We start from the raw sequence: 17,799 nt of genomic DNA on the forward strand, positions 1-17,799 counted from the left end.
CAGGCAGCGGGCTGGCGTCCCACAGGCGAGGAGGGCAGCTCCCACCTCCAGAGTTCCCTATTTCCAGCTACAGGAATCCACGCACCCTGGGCACTCCCACGTCCTCTGTGCGGCAGCGCGTGCATTCCTAAGCGTGCCATCCCTCCCTCCCTTTCTCTTTGCAAAAACTGTGATCTCAGAGATCAAGTTGGCAGCTTCAGAAATATACCCTCAGCTGGTTTCCTTGCTAGCCCTTCAGGGCTAGCAAAATCGAATCAAAATCAAAACCGAAATTTTAAGGGCCTGCACAGTATTTTGTGACATTTCAGGTATTTTTTTTTGGTGCCACTAGTGGTATCAATATACAAAAACAATGATGAAACTTAGCAATGATATAGCTCTTTATATTTTCAAATCTCTGTACAAACATTAATTAAACAAAGCAAGGTAGTATGCAAAACAGTCATTACTTAGAATAACTGACCAATGGGTTGTGCTTCAGCAGGACAGGAACAAGTGTGCTGTAAGGAAAGCGACAAACCAGAGGTAAAGCGAGGTTTTGTCTTCAAAGTTGTGATTATGAATGGAGAAAATAAGTGCTGAGGACGGTATCTGAGAGCGTTCTTTAATATCCTTACACCAGGTAGGTAAAAGCTAGTGTATTCATACTATCACACAGAAAGACTGGGGAAGAATAACTGCTTAATGCAAATAATATACAGCAATATATATATATATGTATAAATATATATTCACACGCACATTTGATCTTAAATTTGTTAAAAGACACCTCAGCCGAACTACAACAAAAAAAGATATTGGTATGATAACGATGAAGATATTAAAAACATAAAAAACACTGCAGTGGCCTTGACTGTGGATCTTTCCCACCAAAGAGCATAAATTCTTTAAATTATGATACCTGCTGAGGCCGGCTGCCCTCAGTACTGACAGAAAATACATCTCTTAATTCCTCTTTTCTGGAATGACTGAAGAAAACAAAACACAGCTACCCATAAAACTCATTCCTGCACATGCAAATGATGTTGGCACAATTAACAGCCCGTTTTTTAGCAGGCAACAGGACAGACCTTTGGCTTCAAAGGTTCTGAAAAACGCCATATGTTGACATGATCCAAGGAGAAAGTCAGGTTCTATCTGCTCCTCACCAGCTCTGACGGTCAGGATTTCAGTCACAGCTCATTTTTTTGCAGCCCCCCCCCCCCATCACTTTGCATTGTTCCTACCACAACCGGCTCAAGAGAAACAATGAAAGAAGTTTTACCAGCAGCACTGTGATAGCTTAGGGCGCTTGATGCTAGCAGATGTACTTAGGGAAAACTGGACCTTAGCTTTATCCACCTGGGTGTGTTTTGGGGAGAAACACCTGCCTAGGAATGAAACACCACACATCCTGTGGCTGTAAACATCCAACCTGCCTGCTTCAGAGACCCACCAACCTTCTTCTTTGGAGGTCAATCCAAAATTGTTGCAAATGCTCTGGACCAGTTGTTTCCGTAAAGGAACGGCAGCAAGGCCCATGCACCCTAAAAGCCTCAGATTTACACACAGCTGGGGCCCTCTTGTGCTGAGACACGTCTAGGATAGGTGGTGGTTGGGAAGCTCCTGCTGCCAGGTAGACAATTTGGCCCATGCTCTCCATCTCCTTCCCCAGGGCCTCTCCAGGGGAGAGCAGGAGGGAGCAGAAATCCCTTCCCATGCCATCATTTCTGCCTTAGGAACTAGCGAAAGCAGCAATTTCAATTTCTGTCTCCCTCCTGCTGCTTCAGTCAGACGCTGTAGCACAGCTGTGGCACATCAGACTGAGCCAGCGGTGGCCTCCGCTGAGCCACCAGCAGGACAGGGACCAAACCCAGGCCACCGCACGGGGGTGCAGCGGGGACATCCCCCTGCACCAGCCCCCTCCCGGTCCCATAGCACCGACTCTGGTGTCCGTTCCAAAATCCACCTCATGTCCCTGGCAAAACCTGTGCCTCTGTCAGCTCTAGGTAACCCTGGGATAAATGCCAACTCCTCTCCAAATAGGAGTACGCCAAGTGAAGATGTAATCTTTTAAACTCAACGGAAATCACTTCGTATTAGAAAAAAAAATATAACAAAAAACACATGGCGAATCTGAGACAGGGTAATTATATTTTATACATTTTATTTCTGTGGGGTTTTAGGTTTTAAATAACAGTAGATATTTTTGTTCTGACTGTATACCTGAATTGCAGCTCTTCTTCCTTCTCAGTAAACTTTGGGATAATTTTCACAGTGGACAGTTTATGATGATAAAAATGCAAAGAATTCAAAGCCCAGCTTCTCTGCAAGCGTGACTCTTACAAGCATTAAAGCTTAATTTAAGGAATGGCAATAACAATTTTAGCTATTTAGAAAACCATTGATATTTTTCAAAAGAAATGTCAATTATGTGGTGACCACGACCAAGCAATTCTTAAAATAGATTCTCAATTCCTGGTCATTTTTTGGTTTTGGTTTTGGTTTTTTTTTTTTAAAACACAGCTTGGTTTCAAAAGGCAGCATTACTCTTCCATGAGACACACGCTCTGCGTCATGCTACCGAGCACTCTCAACCAACAGCTTTATTTCATGCATGTTTTCACTGAGAGAGCAGGATGAAATGTGTTTTTTCCCCTTGTGTCGACGGCACTCTTGGACATCACAGAACTGGACTGATGAAACGCACCACTGGCTCTGAGATCCTTAGACGTTCAGCTGCCAGTTACTTTAGATTTAGAGGATGTACAGAGTAGTAGCACACAAAAATCTACTCCTGAGTTTCCTACGCAGTAGCCAGTCATGAAAAGATTTCTCTAAGATGAGATCAAAATCGCCAACCGTACAGAAGCCCCGCTGCTGTACACTGCTAAGTACGCAGCGTCACGATTACCATCACCAGGTACAGAAGGGAAGCAGGGGCTGCAAGTGTGAGAGCTACGTGGACATCCATGACATCGGGGGAGAACAGTTGCTAACAAATTCCTACACACAGTACACTTCACACACAAACAGTAAGAAATAATCTATAGTTATTACCAGTTCCTGAGTACAGCCATAACCGGTATTTCAAGTGTTAACCTTTAGGCCCAAATTTTCTTAAAACGATCCTGCAGAACATACGTATTTCAAACATCTGTATTTAAAATGATCTACGTTACTAACCTACAAACTTTATTCAAGTCAGACTCTCATCTGGAGAAAAACACCTTAAATTAGATTTCAAGTATTCATCAGCATTAAAGTTGTTACTCTTTATTTTAAGTCCTTTGAAGATCCTGAGACAAACACTCATATTCAATCAGAAATACGGGAAAAAAAATAATTAAAAGAACGAAAGCAGTTCCCAGAGCAGCATTGCAAGTCCCCGCGCAGGCCAGCTCCCATCTGCCCAGCCCACACTTTTCAGACAGGTCTGTCAGCCCCCCAACCTGCCGGGAGACTCGCAGCTCCCAGCTGAAAGGTCAGCCACAACATTCCGCAGCTCCTGGAAGCTGAGTTGTCTTATCTTTTGCAATCGCTCAAAATTACATACGTCACTATCCATTCTTGCTCGGTGACAGTGGATTGTGAGGAATATGGGAGCATCAGCAACCACAACTCTGCCTCCCAACTTCTTTCCGTGTATTAACTGCACTAAAAGGAACAAGCCAGTGAAGGAAGCCAAGCAGTATTTTATTGACTCCCAGAGGACAGATATGGATTGTATAAAACCCTGGAAAACTCCTTACTTTTTAAAATCCCAGTATTAGAAACAACAAAACGTATTCCTCATAAATAACCTGACACCATTCCTTCATCAAAAGGTTTTGGCATCGAACATATTTCCTTTACAGTTTAATTTTAATCGTTCATTTGAACAGCTTAAAAAACTATGTCTATAATAATAATTAAATATATTGCTCGTATTTGTGACCATAAAAAAAATAGTTTGAGCTAACACTTTCCTAGTTGTCAAAAAAATCCAGAGAGACACCAACTTTTGAATGAGCACTTCAGAAAGATGTGTAAAAATAACTTGCTGTAAATTCTCAACAGACTTCATTTATCAGTAGACTGAGCCCCTTAAAAATGTGTATTTCATCTAATAGCAGTAATGACCTCAAGAAAATGCACACGGTGCGACCAGCTTTCCCTTGATCCTGCAGAAAGGTACACACGTACTCAACTACAGCCACAGCAGAACTTCTGCAACGTGAACAAGACACGGTTGATCTCAAAGACAGATCTGAACACATACAATTAAATTCCTTTTAGTTTTAGAATAGGTCAGTCTAAGCCTCAGTCAGATGACGACCACAAAAGCCATGTTGGGCCGGTAAAGGTCACAGGAGCACTCTCGGTTTTAATGAGAAGCGGACAGGATGGCGTAAGTCACCAAAGCTGAATTAACACAGCCTCTCTATTGCAGCTTGCAATGTTTGTTCCTCTGGCGTCTTGAAAAGGCAGTAACCTCTGGAAGCATCACAGTCTTTTCCGAGGGGATCACTAGGCCTCAGCTTCTCACAGCAGTACTCGCTATTATGCAAAATACTGCCAAAAATGCATTGTTTGCACCTCAATGCACTACTTCCAAGACACTAACCCAGACGTTCAACTAATGCACAAGTGATTTTCAGGCTTGATCATTTTTTGAAGTTGAAAACAGGTTCCTACTTGAGCAATAATGAAGCAGCACCTCTCCTTGGTATTCACCATTGGCCAGAAGTGGTTTTACACCAAAGTTTCCAACACCCCCGATGTTTGCTAACCCCCGCCAAAGATCCTGGTGCTGAGGTGTGGTAACTCCAGTTACAGCTTCAGCCGTGAAGCTGGCTGAAGGGACTTCCACGCTCCACTCCACTGCCTCCACAGATGCACTGGCACAACTGTAAACTAGATCTCTGACCCAATGCGGGGCTAAAAGTAACCCTTGACTTGACTTCAAAGCATGGACCAGCCTGCTGACCTGATGTTCTGTATGGCACAGGTGAGGGGCAGTGGAGCAGAGGGACAGGAACCAACAGCTGGAACGGTGGTGCACCAATTTGTATTTGTCAGGAAAACTCCCATGTCACAAAACATCACCTTCATCATTTGCAAAGGGAACACAGAGGATCTCTGAGATGCTCTTCGGAAAGCACAAGTGATACTGGATGGACAAGAGCCGAGGGATGTGTTTTGACACATGCCATGTGAGCAGAGAAGTGATACTGGACGTTGTCTCATCTGCTCCTAAACGTTAGGTACTAAAAAGTGTTTTTAAAAGTGCCTTCTATACACCAGTTAATCAAACTGATCTCACAATACTTCCCTTCTATCTTACATTTTTACATAAAGCAGAAGTATCTACACCTTTAGGAAAACCACCTTTCTAAATAATCGTCAAAGCACATGAAAGCATGTTTGAGAGCAACTTACCGAATTAGCTGCATGAAGACCATCACACATGTAAAACCAAAAAGGCAATGAAATCTCAGACACAAAACAACTTGGGTGAGAGCAGATATAACTCAAAGGGAAGAAGTTTTACAACTTTTTGTCTGTACAAGAGCTTTTCATTTCCTCGAGAGGAGAGCAACTAACACCCAACAAGTGACTGTTTTTAGCAATTCAGGCTTAGTGCCCTTAAAACGAGCAATTTTTTTTTTGAAGTTGTCATATTACTGTTACGGTTACAATTGTATTGTGATGAGTTCTTGGGATATACAAATCACCTACTTCTAAACAGGTTCCTGCATGTTATAGACTAAATTTCTTAACTTACAAATAATTATTTTGCCGTTTCCAGTTTACAATGGTAAAAAAACCAAAGACTTCACAATGTGTGTAAATGGGAGGTAAATGTATTTTTAAAAACAGAATAAAAAGCTGCATGTTAAAAACTGGGTCACAGACTAATAAATACATACATCAAAGACAGGAATTTTTCAGCAGCTGGTTTTAAAGAGCAAGGAATTGGGGAAAAACTAGCTGTCCAGACTCCATTCTGGCTTTGTGGTCTGTATGCTAGAAATATCTGCAGTTCAAAAACAAGTTAACAGAGGAGTAGAATCAGCTTTGTCACCTATTTTCTTTTAAAAATATTAAGCTACTTCCTAAAAGTGTGGTGTAAAACCTAGAGAAACTTGAATTTCTTCATGCACTTGATGACATTGAAATAAAAAAAAGGAATTATTTTAACCCAGAAAAAATGAGTCGTCGTATACTGTAAGGATAGCCTTACTGCAAGTTTTCTACAGTAAAAGTATTTCTAGAAATACACCAGAAATTACTTTCCCATAACAAAATATACAATTATGAGTCAGATCATCATTGAGTTTCAATACTTAGACAGAACAGAAACAGTTACTGTGAAGTTTCAAAAAAATAGAGGAAAAAACCCAACTCCAAACAGTAAAAAGATGCTTTGACAGCCGTGGAGATGCCAGAAAGCAATGCTGGACACCAGGAATTTCCAGAACAACCCCCTTTCCAAAGTGATGTGTATTCTGTGAATTAGACGGTGAGAGAAAACTGATCCTGTTCTATTGGCTTCTCCACCCAGGCTCCAAGTCCTGCCTTCAGGAATGCTTTAAACAAACACTCTTTGGCAGTTTGATACTCAGTGGCTCCTTGCTTGGTTTCGTGGTACAGGTTAGGCTTGAGGATCTTTGAGCGCAAGCTGGAAGAAAGCTGTGTGGATTAAAGACGAGAAGAGAGACAAGAAACTATTAAGCCAAACAGTTTGGAAGTGACTGAGTTATCAAAACAACGATTCTTAAAACAAGGTAATTAACTACTGAACCAAATGTTCAGGCAAAGGCAGATGAGCACACAGTACTGCTCCTTCTAGCCACCGCAGCCGTGTGCCCAGCCTCACCACTCCCAACTGCCATGGTTCCCCTTGCAAAGCCAGCCCTTCGGCAGTGCCAGGCCCCATCCCGGCAGAGGCGCTCCCGGGACTAGTCTCACCCCCGCTAGCCTGCCTTTTGCTTCGTCTGGATCATCAGCTTCCCTCAGTGGGACAAATCTAGACACTGACAAACTTTCTTGCAGCTTTTCTTTCTGAGAGGACAGAGTGAAACCTCAGTAGGTTCAATTGCAGTGAAACTGGAATTTATCCTTCCAAATTATCCTTCCAAATAAATTAAAATGAGAAGGCAAGCTCAAAAAAGATAGCACCCTTTGTTTAATTAGCTATAAACCAAGGATTCTTAGATCCTGGCATGCATTTTGGATCAGTCATCATCAAATTAAAGAATAAGCTAAACAAACGCATAGCTTTTCCGTTACTACATGGAGCAGTAGCTAACGTCAGGCTCAGCTTAAAACAGGCTCAGAAAGGGGCTTCTGAATAAAGAAAGCAGCACACACAGGTATTTCATTGAGAATTAAGAAGTGGAAAAGCTAGCACTCTGGAAGATATACCTTTGCATGAATACGCATCCAGCGGCTGTAAAAAGCATGCTTACAAAGGCGAGATGCACGACCCATTTCATCTTTGCCAGTTGTAGCATTAATAACTTCAAGACCAGTGTCTCCTACTGTCCAGTTCACGCTGAAGTTTGGTGCTTTCCCTGGTTGACGGGCTTCTGCATTGCTGATACCTGAAAGGAAAGCAATGTTTGATGACAACAGTAAATACTAACTCTTGATTTTTGTTTTTACTGGAGAGTAAGCGATACGGTAGAGCTACTGAAATCACATTGCTAAGCAGTCTTACAAGTGCATTTTTTATTCTGAGGACATTCTCCTGCAGATTTTTCAGCAAGTCACAGAGACGTCGCCATGCGCATCTGATGCAGATTAAAATATTTCACACGGTTATGATTTAGCAACAATTTAAGACTTACTAATGGTTGGAGATAGATCAAAAGGTGGAATTTTAGCAGGACTTAATCATTAACCAATTTAGGGATTAACAAGGTGATTTGGTATAATACGTTATAACTAAAACAGCGACTTATTTACAGATTTGAAAATGACAAGATTCACACTAACTTACTAGAGAGCATCCTAAATCAAAACATATGTGTGTACGTATTTGTAAACACAAAACATACAAACACACACCATTAAAGGAGCCGCACACGCACCACCCGAGTCTTCAACTGCTAGGACCAAAGTCCCTTTGCAGCGGGCGACTCCAGTGAGCTGACGGGTGCCTTTTTCGACTACACACACAGAGAAACATTAGGGTCCAGTAAACTATACATACACCCACACTCGTGAATGCTAATGCGTATATTCAGACGCATAGATAGGTAGAGAGGTAGAAGAGAAAGACTAACCTATAGTTAAAATTTCCCCCTTCTTGAGTTTAAAGTAAATACTCACGATGCATCAGCATTACTCAGTGGGTGATAACGGAGCCTTGAGAAGGTTGGCTCACCCTGGCCCTTTAAGCCTGAGGGGCATCACGGCCTGCTGCGATCCAGGAGAGTTTGAAGGGTCTCAGTAGAGTTGTTATTTATAGGGTTTGAGATAACTGACTTTCATCAGGTATTTTTCCATCCGGTACTTTCCACCAGTTGCGCAGGCCCAGAACTCGCTAGATCTTGACGTTCCGGTATCATGCCCTTTGGGCCAAGATGCACGTACCGTCAGGGGGTGATCGATTATCATTTCCATTTCCAAGCGACAGGGGATGTGGGAGCCAGTTGCACTAAGGGGTTGCCATAATGTTCTGGTCCATTGCCCTTCGCAATTCATGCCTGACTTACGTTAGGTTGCTGCGTGGCCCAGGCTGGGGGGGAATCACGCCAAGCACTGAGTGGCTCAAGGCAGCACCACAACACCTCATGTTCATCCTGGCTAAAGTGTTCTCTCCTTCTGTCCTTCCTAGCAGGGCAAGTGTGCATACTGGGGCTGCGGGAAACCAGCCTCCTCAGCAGAGGGGATCACAGAGGGATCTGTGGCCAGGGTCGGTGGGGACAGTAACATGAGCGCCTTACCACATCCACCTCAGAAAGACCTGGTCTTGCTTACAGGACAAACCAATGAACTAATTAGTAACCTGCAAATAATTATGAAATGGAAAAAAAAGTTGCTCTCCTCCTCCACAACAATCTGCTGCTCTCAGAGCCCACTCAGTAGCAGGACAAGCCGAGTGTAGGAAAGAGCAGATACTGCGAGGTTTTGCCAGTTGTAACTCTCCAATGAATTCCCTTTCACTCCGCTGTTGTAAAAATTGAGGTGCATGTTGCTTATATCATTTCAAAACAGGTGTGAAACTATAAACTGTGGTCATCTTTCAGCACACAGTTAGAATTCAGCTAACAATTTTGGACTGCAGCCTTATTCAGAGAGGTTGTGCTCATTTAGAAGTGCCTACAGTGTGCTTTTGCACTTTCCCTCATAAAAATGGAGTTAGGTCAGAGCAGTGGTATGAGATGGCAGGATGCCTTCCCTACATTTCAGTAGCTGTCGAGCGTGTTTCATTAAAAGCTACCAATCTATTTCCTCTTTCTTACAGACTACGCCAGGGCGCAGCGTGACTAGCACAGGCAGCGGCACTGATGCTGTGGGCATCCGGGTTAGACAAAGTCAGCCCCCTCCTCCTCATCCTCCACAGAAAGCCAAAACTGGCAGTCTTTCAGCATAAATTCGTCTGGGCTGCAGCTGCCTCCCCACTTCACATGCCCATTGCTACTTACAGTGCCCAGAAACGGCAAACTGCGTGGCTCAAGAGAGGATGTGGACCATTTTGCTCAGATGTTCAATTGTGTGACACCTCTGAAATAAGGCTTCATCTCTACTGATGTAGAAGCAAAGCCACCAAAAGTCTAACCCAAGTGTGAAGCAAGACCAGCTGTCTGCCAGGGCTGCCTAGGGCAGGATTTATTCCCCAACACTGCAGAGATGCACTGTATATAACGACTGCAGTACCATGCTTGCAGATCATGGCAACTGCTGCCACCCATGTGCAACTCCTCCTCTGCACGTGCAGCAAGACAGCGCTGGGTGCTCGTGAGCAGCAGCCGGGGCCACGGGTCTGGGTTGTGCGTGCCATGGAAAAGTTAAGGAGCACATCGCTTTTAATCCTGCAGACATTACAGGGGTGGCAAAACTCTACCTTTAAGATGTCTCAGTTGTCTCACCAGGAGAGAACAAACGAACAGGGGATTTTCTTCTTTCTAATAAGTAAAGATCCCATTTTTACTTTAACGTAACTCTCTGAGAGCCTATTTCAAATCTACTCTGAGGTCAAGCTAGGTCCCACGCTTTATAAAATCTAATGAATTTGTATAAATTGAACAAAAGCATTGCAGCAAGATGCACTTCTTGCTGATGCTTGAAACACAATCTAATAAACAAAGCTAAGGCAACCTCAGGCGCCCGAGCGCAGGACTGGCTCGCTTGGCCCAAGTCTCATGGCACCTCTGGGCCCAGCACTAAGAGCGTGAGACGTGTGAGGTCTGAATGACACAGCAAAATTCAGTTTGCTTACTATAATCAATTCCTCATTTAATAAATAAACAAACATTTTGAAATATCAATCATATTGAACTTTCTGAAGCTGTTGTATTTTTACGCTTGGTTTATGTCAGCCTGGTCACCATGGCTGATAACCAGTAATTAAGTGAATAAGTAAATAATAAAAATAACCCTACCATTTTCCATTTTCTTAAAATAATCAGAAAAAATTGAGACTTAGAATAAAAGTTTCCTGAAGAGCTCTTTCAGGAGATTTAGGAAGGGTGCATTCAGGAGATGAAATACAATAGAGGTACCTACACCATCCGCAGGATGCCACCAAACTACACCCACCGGTCTGTAAATGGGTGAGCAGGGGTGTGGGATCCACACACTGACCAACTTGGGAGGGTGGACAGAGGTCCCTGCTGAGCAGGTACCGTCAAGGATATCCTGTAAGCAATACTTGAGGAAGACCCACCAGGAAGGGGGCTTTACGATGAGAGTCGAAAAGTCCTCATCGCAACTTCTGCCGTCCTTTGGAGCGGTTGGCAATGAACATATGCATCACACCTTCTGAAAACTGGAGCTGATCATGCACAATGCCTGTGCATGTCCTGCGTGTCACTGAAGACCAAACATTGCAGAGCAAATACTGCTGCTCTGTAAGTCACACAACATAAGGCTTGCACCTAAACTAGTAAATTGTAAATTTTGGGTGCACACAAAACGAATCTCAACTGAGTCTCCAAAAGCGTATAAATTCAGGCTGCTTTTGCGAAGCTTATGTGAAACAGACCAATGCAGACAAACCTCTTAATCAAAAATTGGTTTTACCAAAACTACTGAGGCAAGAGGGCTAAGAAATTGCCACCACATGACAAAAGGGTCAGTCACATTTTTTCTTTAATTTAACAATATCTATACTATTACCTTTGCTTTTGTTCCATACACTACTGAACAAGTACAGTGATCAGATATAGTTCATCGAGTACTGCAAAACACCATTTGCTCCTTGAGCCTGCTCCTGCCCAAACACCTGTGACATGACAAGCACCTACACAAGCAAATCAAATAAAGATGAGGAAACTGAAGATCCAGTACGCACCGCATTTCCATGGCAATCATACAATCACATTTCTTAGGTTATTTTGATGAATTAAACAAATAAAAACCCCTAGACTCAGAATTTCAAATAGACTTAAATAACAACACCATATATTCAGCTGCTTAATTATCTGTGTGAACCTTGGAGAGATGGAAAAGGAGTCCCTGAAGGTGGATCATGGGTAGCCCGGACAGGGAATAAAGGTCATCTCAAAAGCAAAGCATCTGATAACACTTCAGATGGATCATATCTTCCCCCTCAAAATCTAGACATGAACACAGCACAATAAGCTGAAACTAGTAATGGGAGAGAAAGCTAGGAGACAAAGTAAAATACGTTATTCTCCTTTGAAAACTGATATAACTAAGCTATTTAGAGAACACGGCTCAGAACTTACTGTTGAAAATTATTATAATGGGCTATAATAAACAAAAGCAAAGGTCACAGCTCTTTGTGCCAGTGCTTATATAAATAATAAAGCTTGAAAGTTCTTCAAGAACAGAGCTCAAAAAAAGCTTCATTAAAAAGGGAGCTGAAAAACACCAATGTGAATAGAAGGATAAAAGGTACCAAGGAAACAGCCAAAAAAATCACCAAAGATTCTGATGAAGGATTTATTTTTGTTAAAAAAATAAATGCAAATGTAGACAGCAGTCAGAGGAGTGCTGAGGCACGAACATTTAAAATAGCCTCTCTTGCCATCGTGGTTGAAGTCGTCTTATGTACAAAAAACAAACTAACGTTTTGCAAAAAGAGTATGTGGGTTCCCAGCCTGGAGCCCCTCTTCACAGGCAACACGCCAGAGGAGCCATCTCAAATCGAAGTGCCAGTAAAATAGTTTAGGATACGTGTATGAAGTAAGCAAACACCAGCTATGGGACCCAGACAATATTCAACCACATTTGAGGAAACTAAAGACGAGGCAGCAGGAACACCAGTCATAGTACCTAACCTCTCATCAGAAACCACGCAAGTTCTTCAGGATGAAAGGTGGCCAATGCGACTCCAATTTTTAAGATGTTCAGAGGTATGCCAGGGTGTGCCATGTTTATTTACCAGTCAATAAACATGACATCTGCACCAGGAAGGCTGCAGGCTGAATATGAGTCAGCAGTGTGCCCAGGTGGTCAAGAAGGCCAATAGCATCCTGGCCTGTGTCAGGAACAGTATGGTGAGCAGGACTATGGAAGTGATTGTCCCCCTGTAGTCACTGGTGAGGCCCCATCTTGAGTACTGTGTTCAGTTTTGGGCCCCTCACTACAAGAAAGACATTGAGGTGCTGGAGCAAGGGCAGAGAAGGGCCACGAAGCTGGTGAAGGGTCTGGAGCACAAGTCTTATGAGGAGCAGCTGAGAGAACTGGGATTATTTAGCCTGGAGAAAAGGAGGCTGAGGGGAGACCTTATCGCTCTTTCTAACTACCTGAAAGGAGGGTGTAGCGAGGTGGGGGTCAGTCTCTTCTCCCAAGTAACAAGTGATAAGATAAGAGGCAACAGTCTCAAGTTGTGCTAGGGGTGGTTATTAGGATATTGGATATTAGGAAAAATTTCTTCACTGAAAGGGCTGTCACGCATTGGACCAGGCTGCCCAGGGAAGTTGTTGAATCACCATCCTGGGAGGTATTTAAAAGATGTGTATATGTGGTGCTTAGGGACATGGTTTAGGGCTGGTTTTGGCAGTGTTACGTTAATGGTTGGAACTGAAGATCTTAAAGGTCCCCTCCGACTTGGATGATTCCATAATTCTAGCTACAATACTGCATTACTGGGCATAGGTGTAAATACAGCAATATTGGGAATGACTCAACAAAAAACTGCCTTAATAACTGAAGACCGGAGATGGCCAGTGTGCAACTAACGCTTTGAGAGCCCACGGAGTAGAAGGCCTGTATGCTCAATGTCTACCTTAAAAACAGACTTAAGGAAACCTTGATGAAGATGGCCTGTTGGAAAGAGCCAACACAGCTGGAGAGCCCCAAGCTCTGTGCAGACCTGGAAAGCGTGTTTGTAGTGAAAAAAATGAGGTGAATAAGATTGTTGATGATACTAAATTATTTAAGAAGGTAAATAAGAGATGCAATTTCAAAGTAGCAGAAAAAAAGCTCACAGCATTGGGTAACTGGGCAATAAAAAGGCAGATGAAATTCCTCACAGATAAATATTAGATAATACATATGAGGAAAAAACAAAGCAATTTTGCATAAGGAGTTCTGGACTTGGAGCTGGATATTAGCATCAGGAATGAGATTTCAGTTTCTAATATTCAGTTCTACCAAAAGGTCATGTCAATGATCAACAGCAATCAAAGGAAGCAAAGTGAATGTTTGGCATTTTTATTGAAGGATCATGGAACTGAACAGAATATCATGATGCCACCACATAAATCAGTACTGCTGCCTTATCTTGAGTATGAGGTGCTCACTAGCTCAAAAACATGATTGTAAAATGGAAGGGATGATCCTTACGTGGAAGGGTCTCCATGCAATTACTGCTTCCTTCTACTTTTCACTGCCTAACTACCTGTGGGAAAGAGTACTGGGCTAGATGGATCCTACCTTAAGATCTTGGTCTTAACCTAAGATAGTTCTTACGCTGGTGACAAGATAATCAGCAGATGTGACACTGCTCCAGGATGTTTCATCCAAGAACTGAAATAAGAAATACCTCTCAACAGCACCACAAGGAACAGGTCAAAACCACAAACAATGTAATTTCTGACAATACTCTGGTAAAAGATGGGAAGCTCTAGAGAAACTAAATCATAAGAAGCTATCAACTGACTGGACATCAAAACAGGGAAAACTTGTCTGTTTAATATTATAATCACAGCTAAGAAAAAAGGCATTGTCCACAAAAACATACACTACTGCAGGGTCTGGAGATGGTTGAGCAGCCGTCATGGACAGGAGAGCCTGCTGTCTGCTTTGTGGTCATAGATCCAGTGGATACCATTAGCCCAGGTCCTCGGGGCCAGGGCATCTGAGCACACCTACCAGCAACGGGAACCCTGAGGACAGATGCCTGATGAAATTTCCTTTGCACTAGTTGCCTCCAGTGAAGAAGAGCTTGTGATGAAATTTGGTTCACACTAGTTGCCTCCGGTGATGAAGAGCTTGTCGTTTATATGTAACAGGCTCTCTTATATTTAATGACTTCTGCCCCCAAGGATTTTCAAGGGCTGATTCTCTGATTTGCTGAGCTCTGCCACTCTACTTCCACCCCAGCGGGTAACACCTTTGTGCCCGCCTCCCACAATGGCTCCAAAACCAGTCTGTGCAGATTACCTTGCAAACTGGCACTTTGTTATTGGCTGATTTATACAATCATCCTCATTCTATTTGATTGAGAAATCGATCCCTTTTCAGATTATTCTAGAAAGTCACGAGATTCAAACCTGTCCTCTCTTCACGTCAGCTGGCCAGTTCTCAGAGAGCGCTCATGTGCCCTCAGTGCTGTGGTGCTAAAGGCATCCTGAAAGGCTGGGTCCTGCAACCAAGGCTTCCACAAGTCATCACGGGGAGGGAGTTTTCTACCAACATATGGGTTTCCTGCATGCCCTATCTTAAAAACTAGCTACTCTGATATGCACGTTCACATTTAACTTGTTGGCAAAAGGAGGTATAAGTAGAAAATATATGAGAAAAAAAGATGATGGAAAAGAATTTTTATCAGTAGATGACAATAACTCAGTCTGACTTTGACTTTATGCAATTGTCCCTGCAGAGATAAAACTTTTTTATGAGAGGAAAACCCCCAGTTTTTACAGCACTTTCTCAGCTAAACAGGTAAGACAGTGGGGAAAGACAGCTATTTCTCTTTTAGTTCATCCCTCCGGTAGTCACCGTCACGCAGTTTTGTGTGTGGTATCAGGAGGAACATAAGACCGGGGACAGGTGTTTCTGCAGTGCTTATTCCAGGTAAGAACACACTGTAAAATGTGTGAATCAAAGAGCAGATGGGTAGCTACACAAATGCCCCAGCTGAATCCAACAGCATAGGTCAGAAGATTAGCTTTCAAGACTGAACAAGTAGAAGAAAATCAATCAACAAAATTCTCTGCCCAACCTCCCAAACACGTTTCCCGTATATTTCAGAGATATGTATTTTCATGAAAACTCAAGAGCTGAGAACATTTCTGAAATCTCTCTACTGCTCAGTAAGACCCAGCTGAACTGTTTAAATAGATGGTGCTATTTCATGGCAAATAGGTGATATCAGTATTGCAGAAAGATGACTTTTAAGAAGACACGGTACTGTTACATGATGTGAAAAGGATAACAAAAACTCCTCCCACCCCACCCCAAACCTGCTGTTTTGAAGAATTGATAAAAATTCCCCCAAATCAGGTACAAACAGTCAGCTACTGTGCCCATACAACAGTTTAGTATTTGGTACTGTGAGTGTTGTAACTGCTACTTATTTGTTAATGTAAGGAAAAATATGTTAGTTAACATTTTAATATGTCCTAGTTCAGGGAATCCTTATTAACTACCTTTCTTATCTTAAACGCTGGTTGCTAAATAGGCTCTTTTCCCCACACCCTCCCTAAGCCTATTTTTAAAATTCATGTCAAGCTTTTAACATGCTTTAAAATACTGAGCTTTTTTTTTTCCTGGAAAATAAACAGACACATGCGAAAAGCCAAGCTCTACAGAACAAAGCAATGCACACAATGAGAGGGAGGATAAGAGATTTCAGTTTTAAAGCTTTCGTAGCATTACTGTAACTAGCAGTTTTATAATTTAAGACAGTTCAGAACCTTCCTTTGAAAGTCACGGCTCAATTAGAAGTTATGACCTGTTAATTCAAATACTGCCATTCCTCTTAGCCCCACTAGAAGCTAGGATCAGCGCAAAGCCAAAGAACAGTACTTAAATGTTAAACAGCAACTGCAAAAGACAACTGCTGACTACACCAGCTGGGGCTTGCCATATTGCGGTCTGTCGGATATATTTAATTCTCTATTAAAAATATTCCCAAAGAATGTGCCACCAGGCTCTGAATGCAGCATTTGTGCATTAACCTACAAAGTGGAAATTAAAATATTATGATTATCGGGTCATGCAAACAAGTTGGGTGCCATGCTAATTAAAGCCAATGCTGCATCCAACAGAGATTGATGACAAGAAGAAAATACAACCAGTGGCAGCTGAGATGTTCTCTCCATCCATTTTTAGTTGGTTAGTGATCTAGAAATTGTGAACCAAATGTGTCTATCTTGGCATACTGATTAATGACGTGGCCGTTCAACAAACATCTGCAATGGCAAGAGAAGTGACAGTGAGAGCTAACACACTGTTTCATGGCTGGGAAGAGGTTTCACTATGCTGGGGCCTTCAACTTGCCTCACATATTGCTAGGACAATTATGTGAAACTGCATTGAAAGGTTCATACCCCAGTTCTTTCCATCTTTTAACTCACGAAGGGTCCTTGCTATGGTATTCCTGACTGAGTATCTATATTAGGTTTAGACCATAACTTCTCTGTTGTAACCAGAAAGCAGTTTACTCACAGTACATAATTTGCAAAGTTCTGAGAACTGCAAAATCACATTGCTGCTAGAACAGACTTAGTTACCGGCACGGCCTTCTCCATTAGATACTTGCCACTAAGTAAAGGTCTGTTGAGTGTATAAAGAGGTGGTAGATCTTCTATCTCTGCTATCCTCTGGTATACGGCTCTGGATAGATGATCCCCATGATATAAACTCCCCAAGATGATGCTAGAGAAGTAAATTGGCTCCACAAAGAGGCTAAGTAAGGCTCCTTGAATACCCAATACGTTCCACCTAAGAGGGAGGGAAAAACAAAACAAAAAAACAAAAAAAACACTTTCTTTTTAATGGAACAAGTAACATCTGCCAGATATAATAGCAGTCAATCACAACGGACCAGACTTTCAACCCTTCCTCTTGACTAGCACATGACCATGGTAGCGTAGCTGTGACACCTGCCAGAATTTCATAGATCAGCTTATGGGACGCTCAACGAAATCCTGAGTAAGATGACCTATCTGACAGGTCTACTGTCAGTATCCACTTCAGGAGCGGACTCCGTAACTTTACTTCCCCGCTAACATGTCTAGTGATGCATTTTCCAACATCTCTAATTCTCTAATTCCAGAGATGGACAGGATCATTCAACTGGAGAAAGACAAACTCTGAGATCCTCAGTCAGAAACAGTAGCTGACGCCTCCAAAAGACACCTGGCGAGAATGCAAGAAGGATTGTGTCTGCAAGACCTCAGCACATCAGCACCATAAAGAAAATCTTGTCCTTGACGCCCTGGCCAAACTGTCCACATCCTGCTGCCAGAA

At 42.6% G+C, this 17,799-nt stretch overlaps 1 protein-coding gene across 5 annotated transcripts in view; it reads right to left on the bottom strand.

The window, feature by feature from the left end:
- Positions 1-17,799, bottom strand: part of ADARB1 (adenosine deaminase RNA specific B1) — a 90,912-nt gene continuing 73,113 nt past the window's right edge. For all 5 annotated transcript variants that reach the window (XM_054209371.1, XM_054209373.1, XM_054209374.1 and 2 more), the window contains 3 exons: positions 17,090-17,271; positions 7,390-7,568; positions 1-6,654 (listed from right to left, as the gene is read on the bottom strand). In XM_054209371.1, coding sequence (XP_054065346.1) covers positions 6,478-6,654; positions 7,390-7,568; positions 17,090-17,271 — 538 coding nt within the window. In that variant the 3' untranslated portion in view covers positions 1-6,477. The remainder of the gene's footprint in view (positions 6,655-7,389; positions 7,569-17,089; positions 17,272-17,799) is intronic.

Source organism: Rissa tridactyla, chromosome 7 (genome assembly GCF_028500815.1).
Source record: "Rissa tridactyla isolate bRisTri1 chromosome 7, bRisTri1.patW.cur.20221130, whole genome shotgun sequence".
Lineage (NCBI taxonomy): Eukaryota > Metazoa > Chordata > Aves > Charadriiformes > Laridae > Rissa > Rissa tridactyla.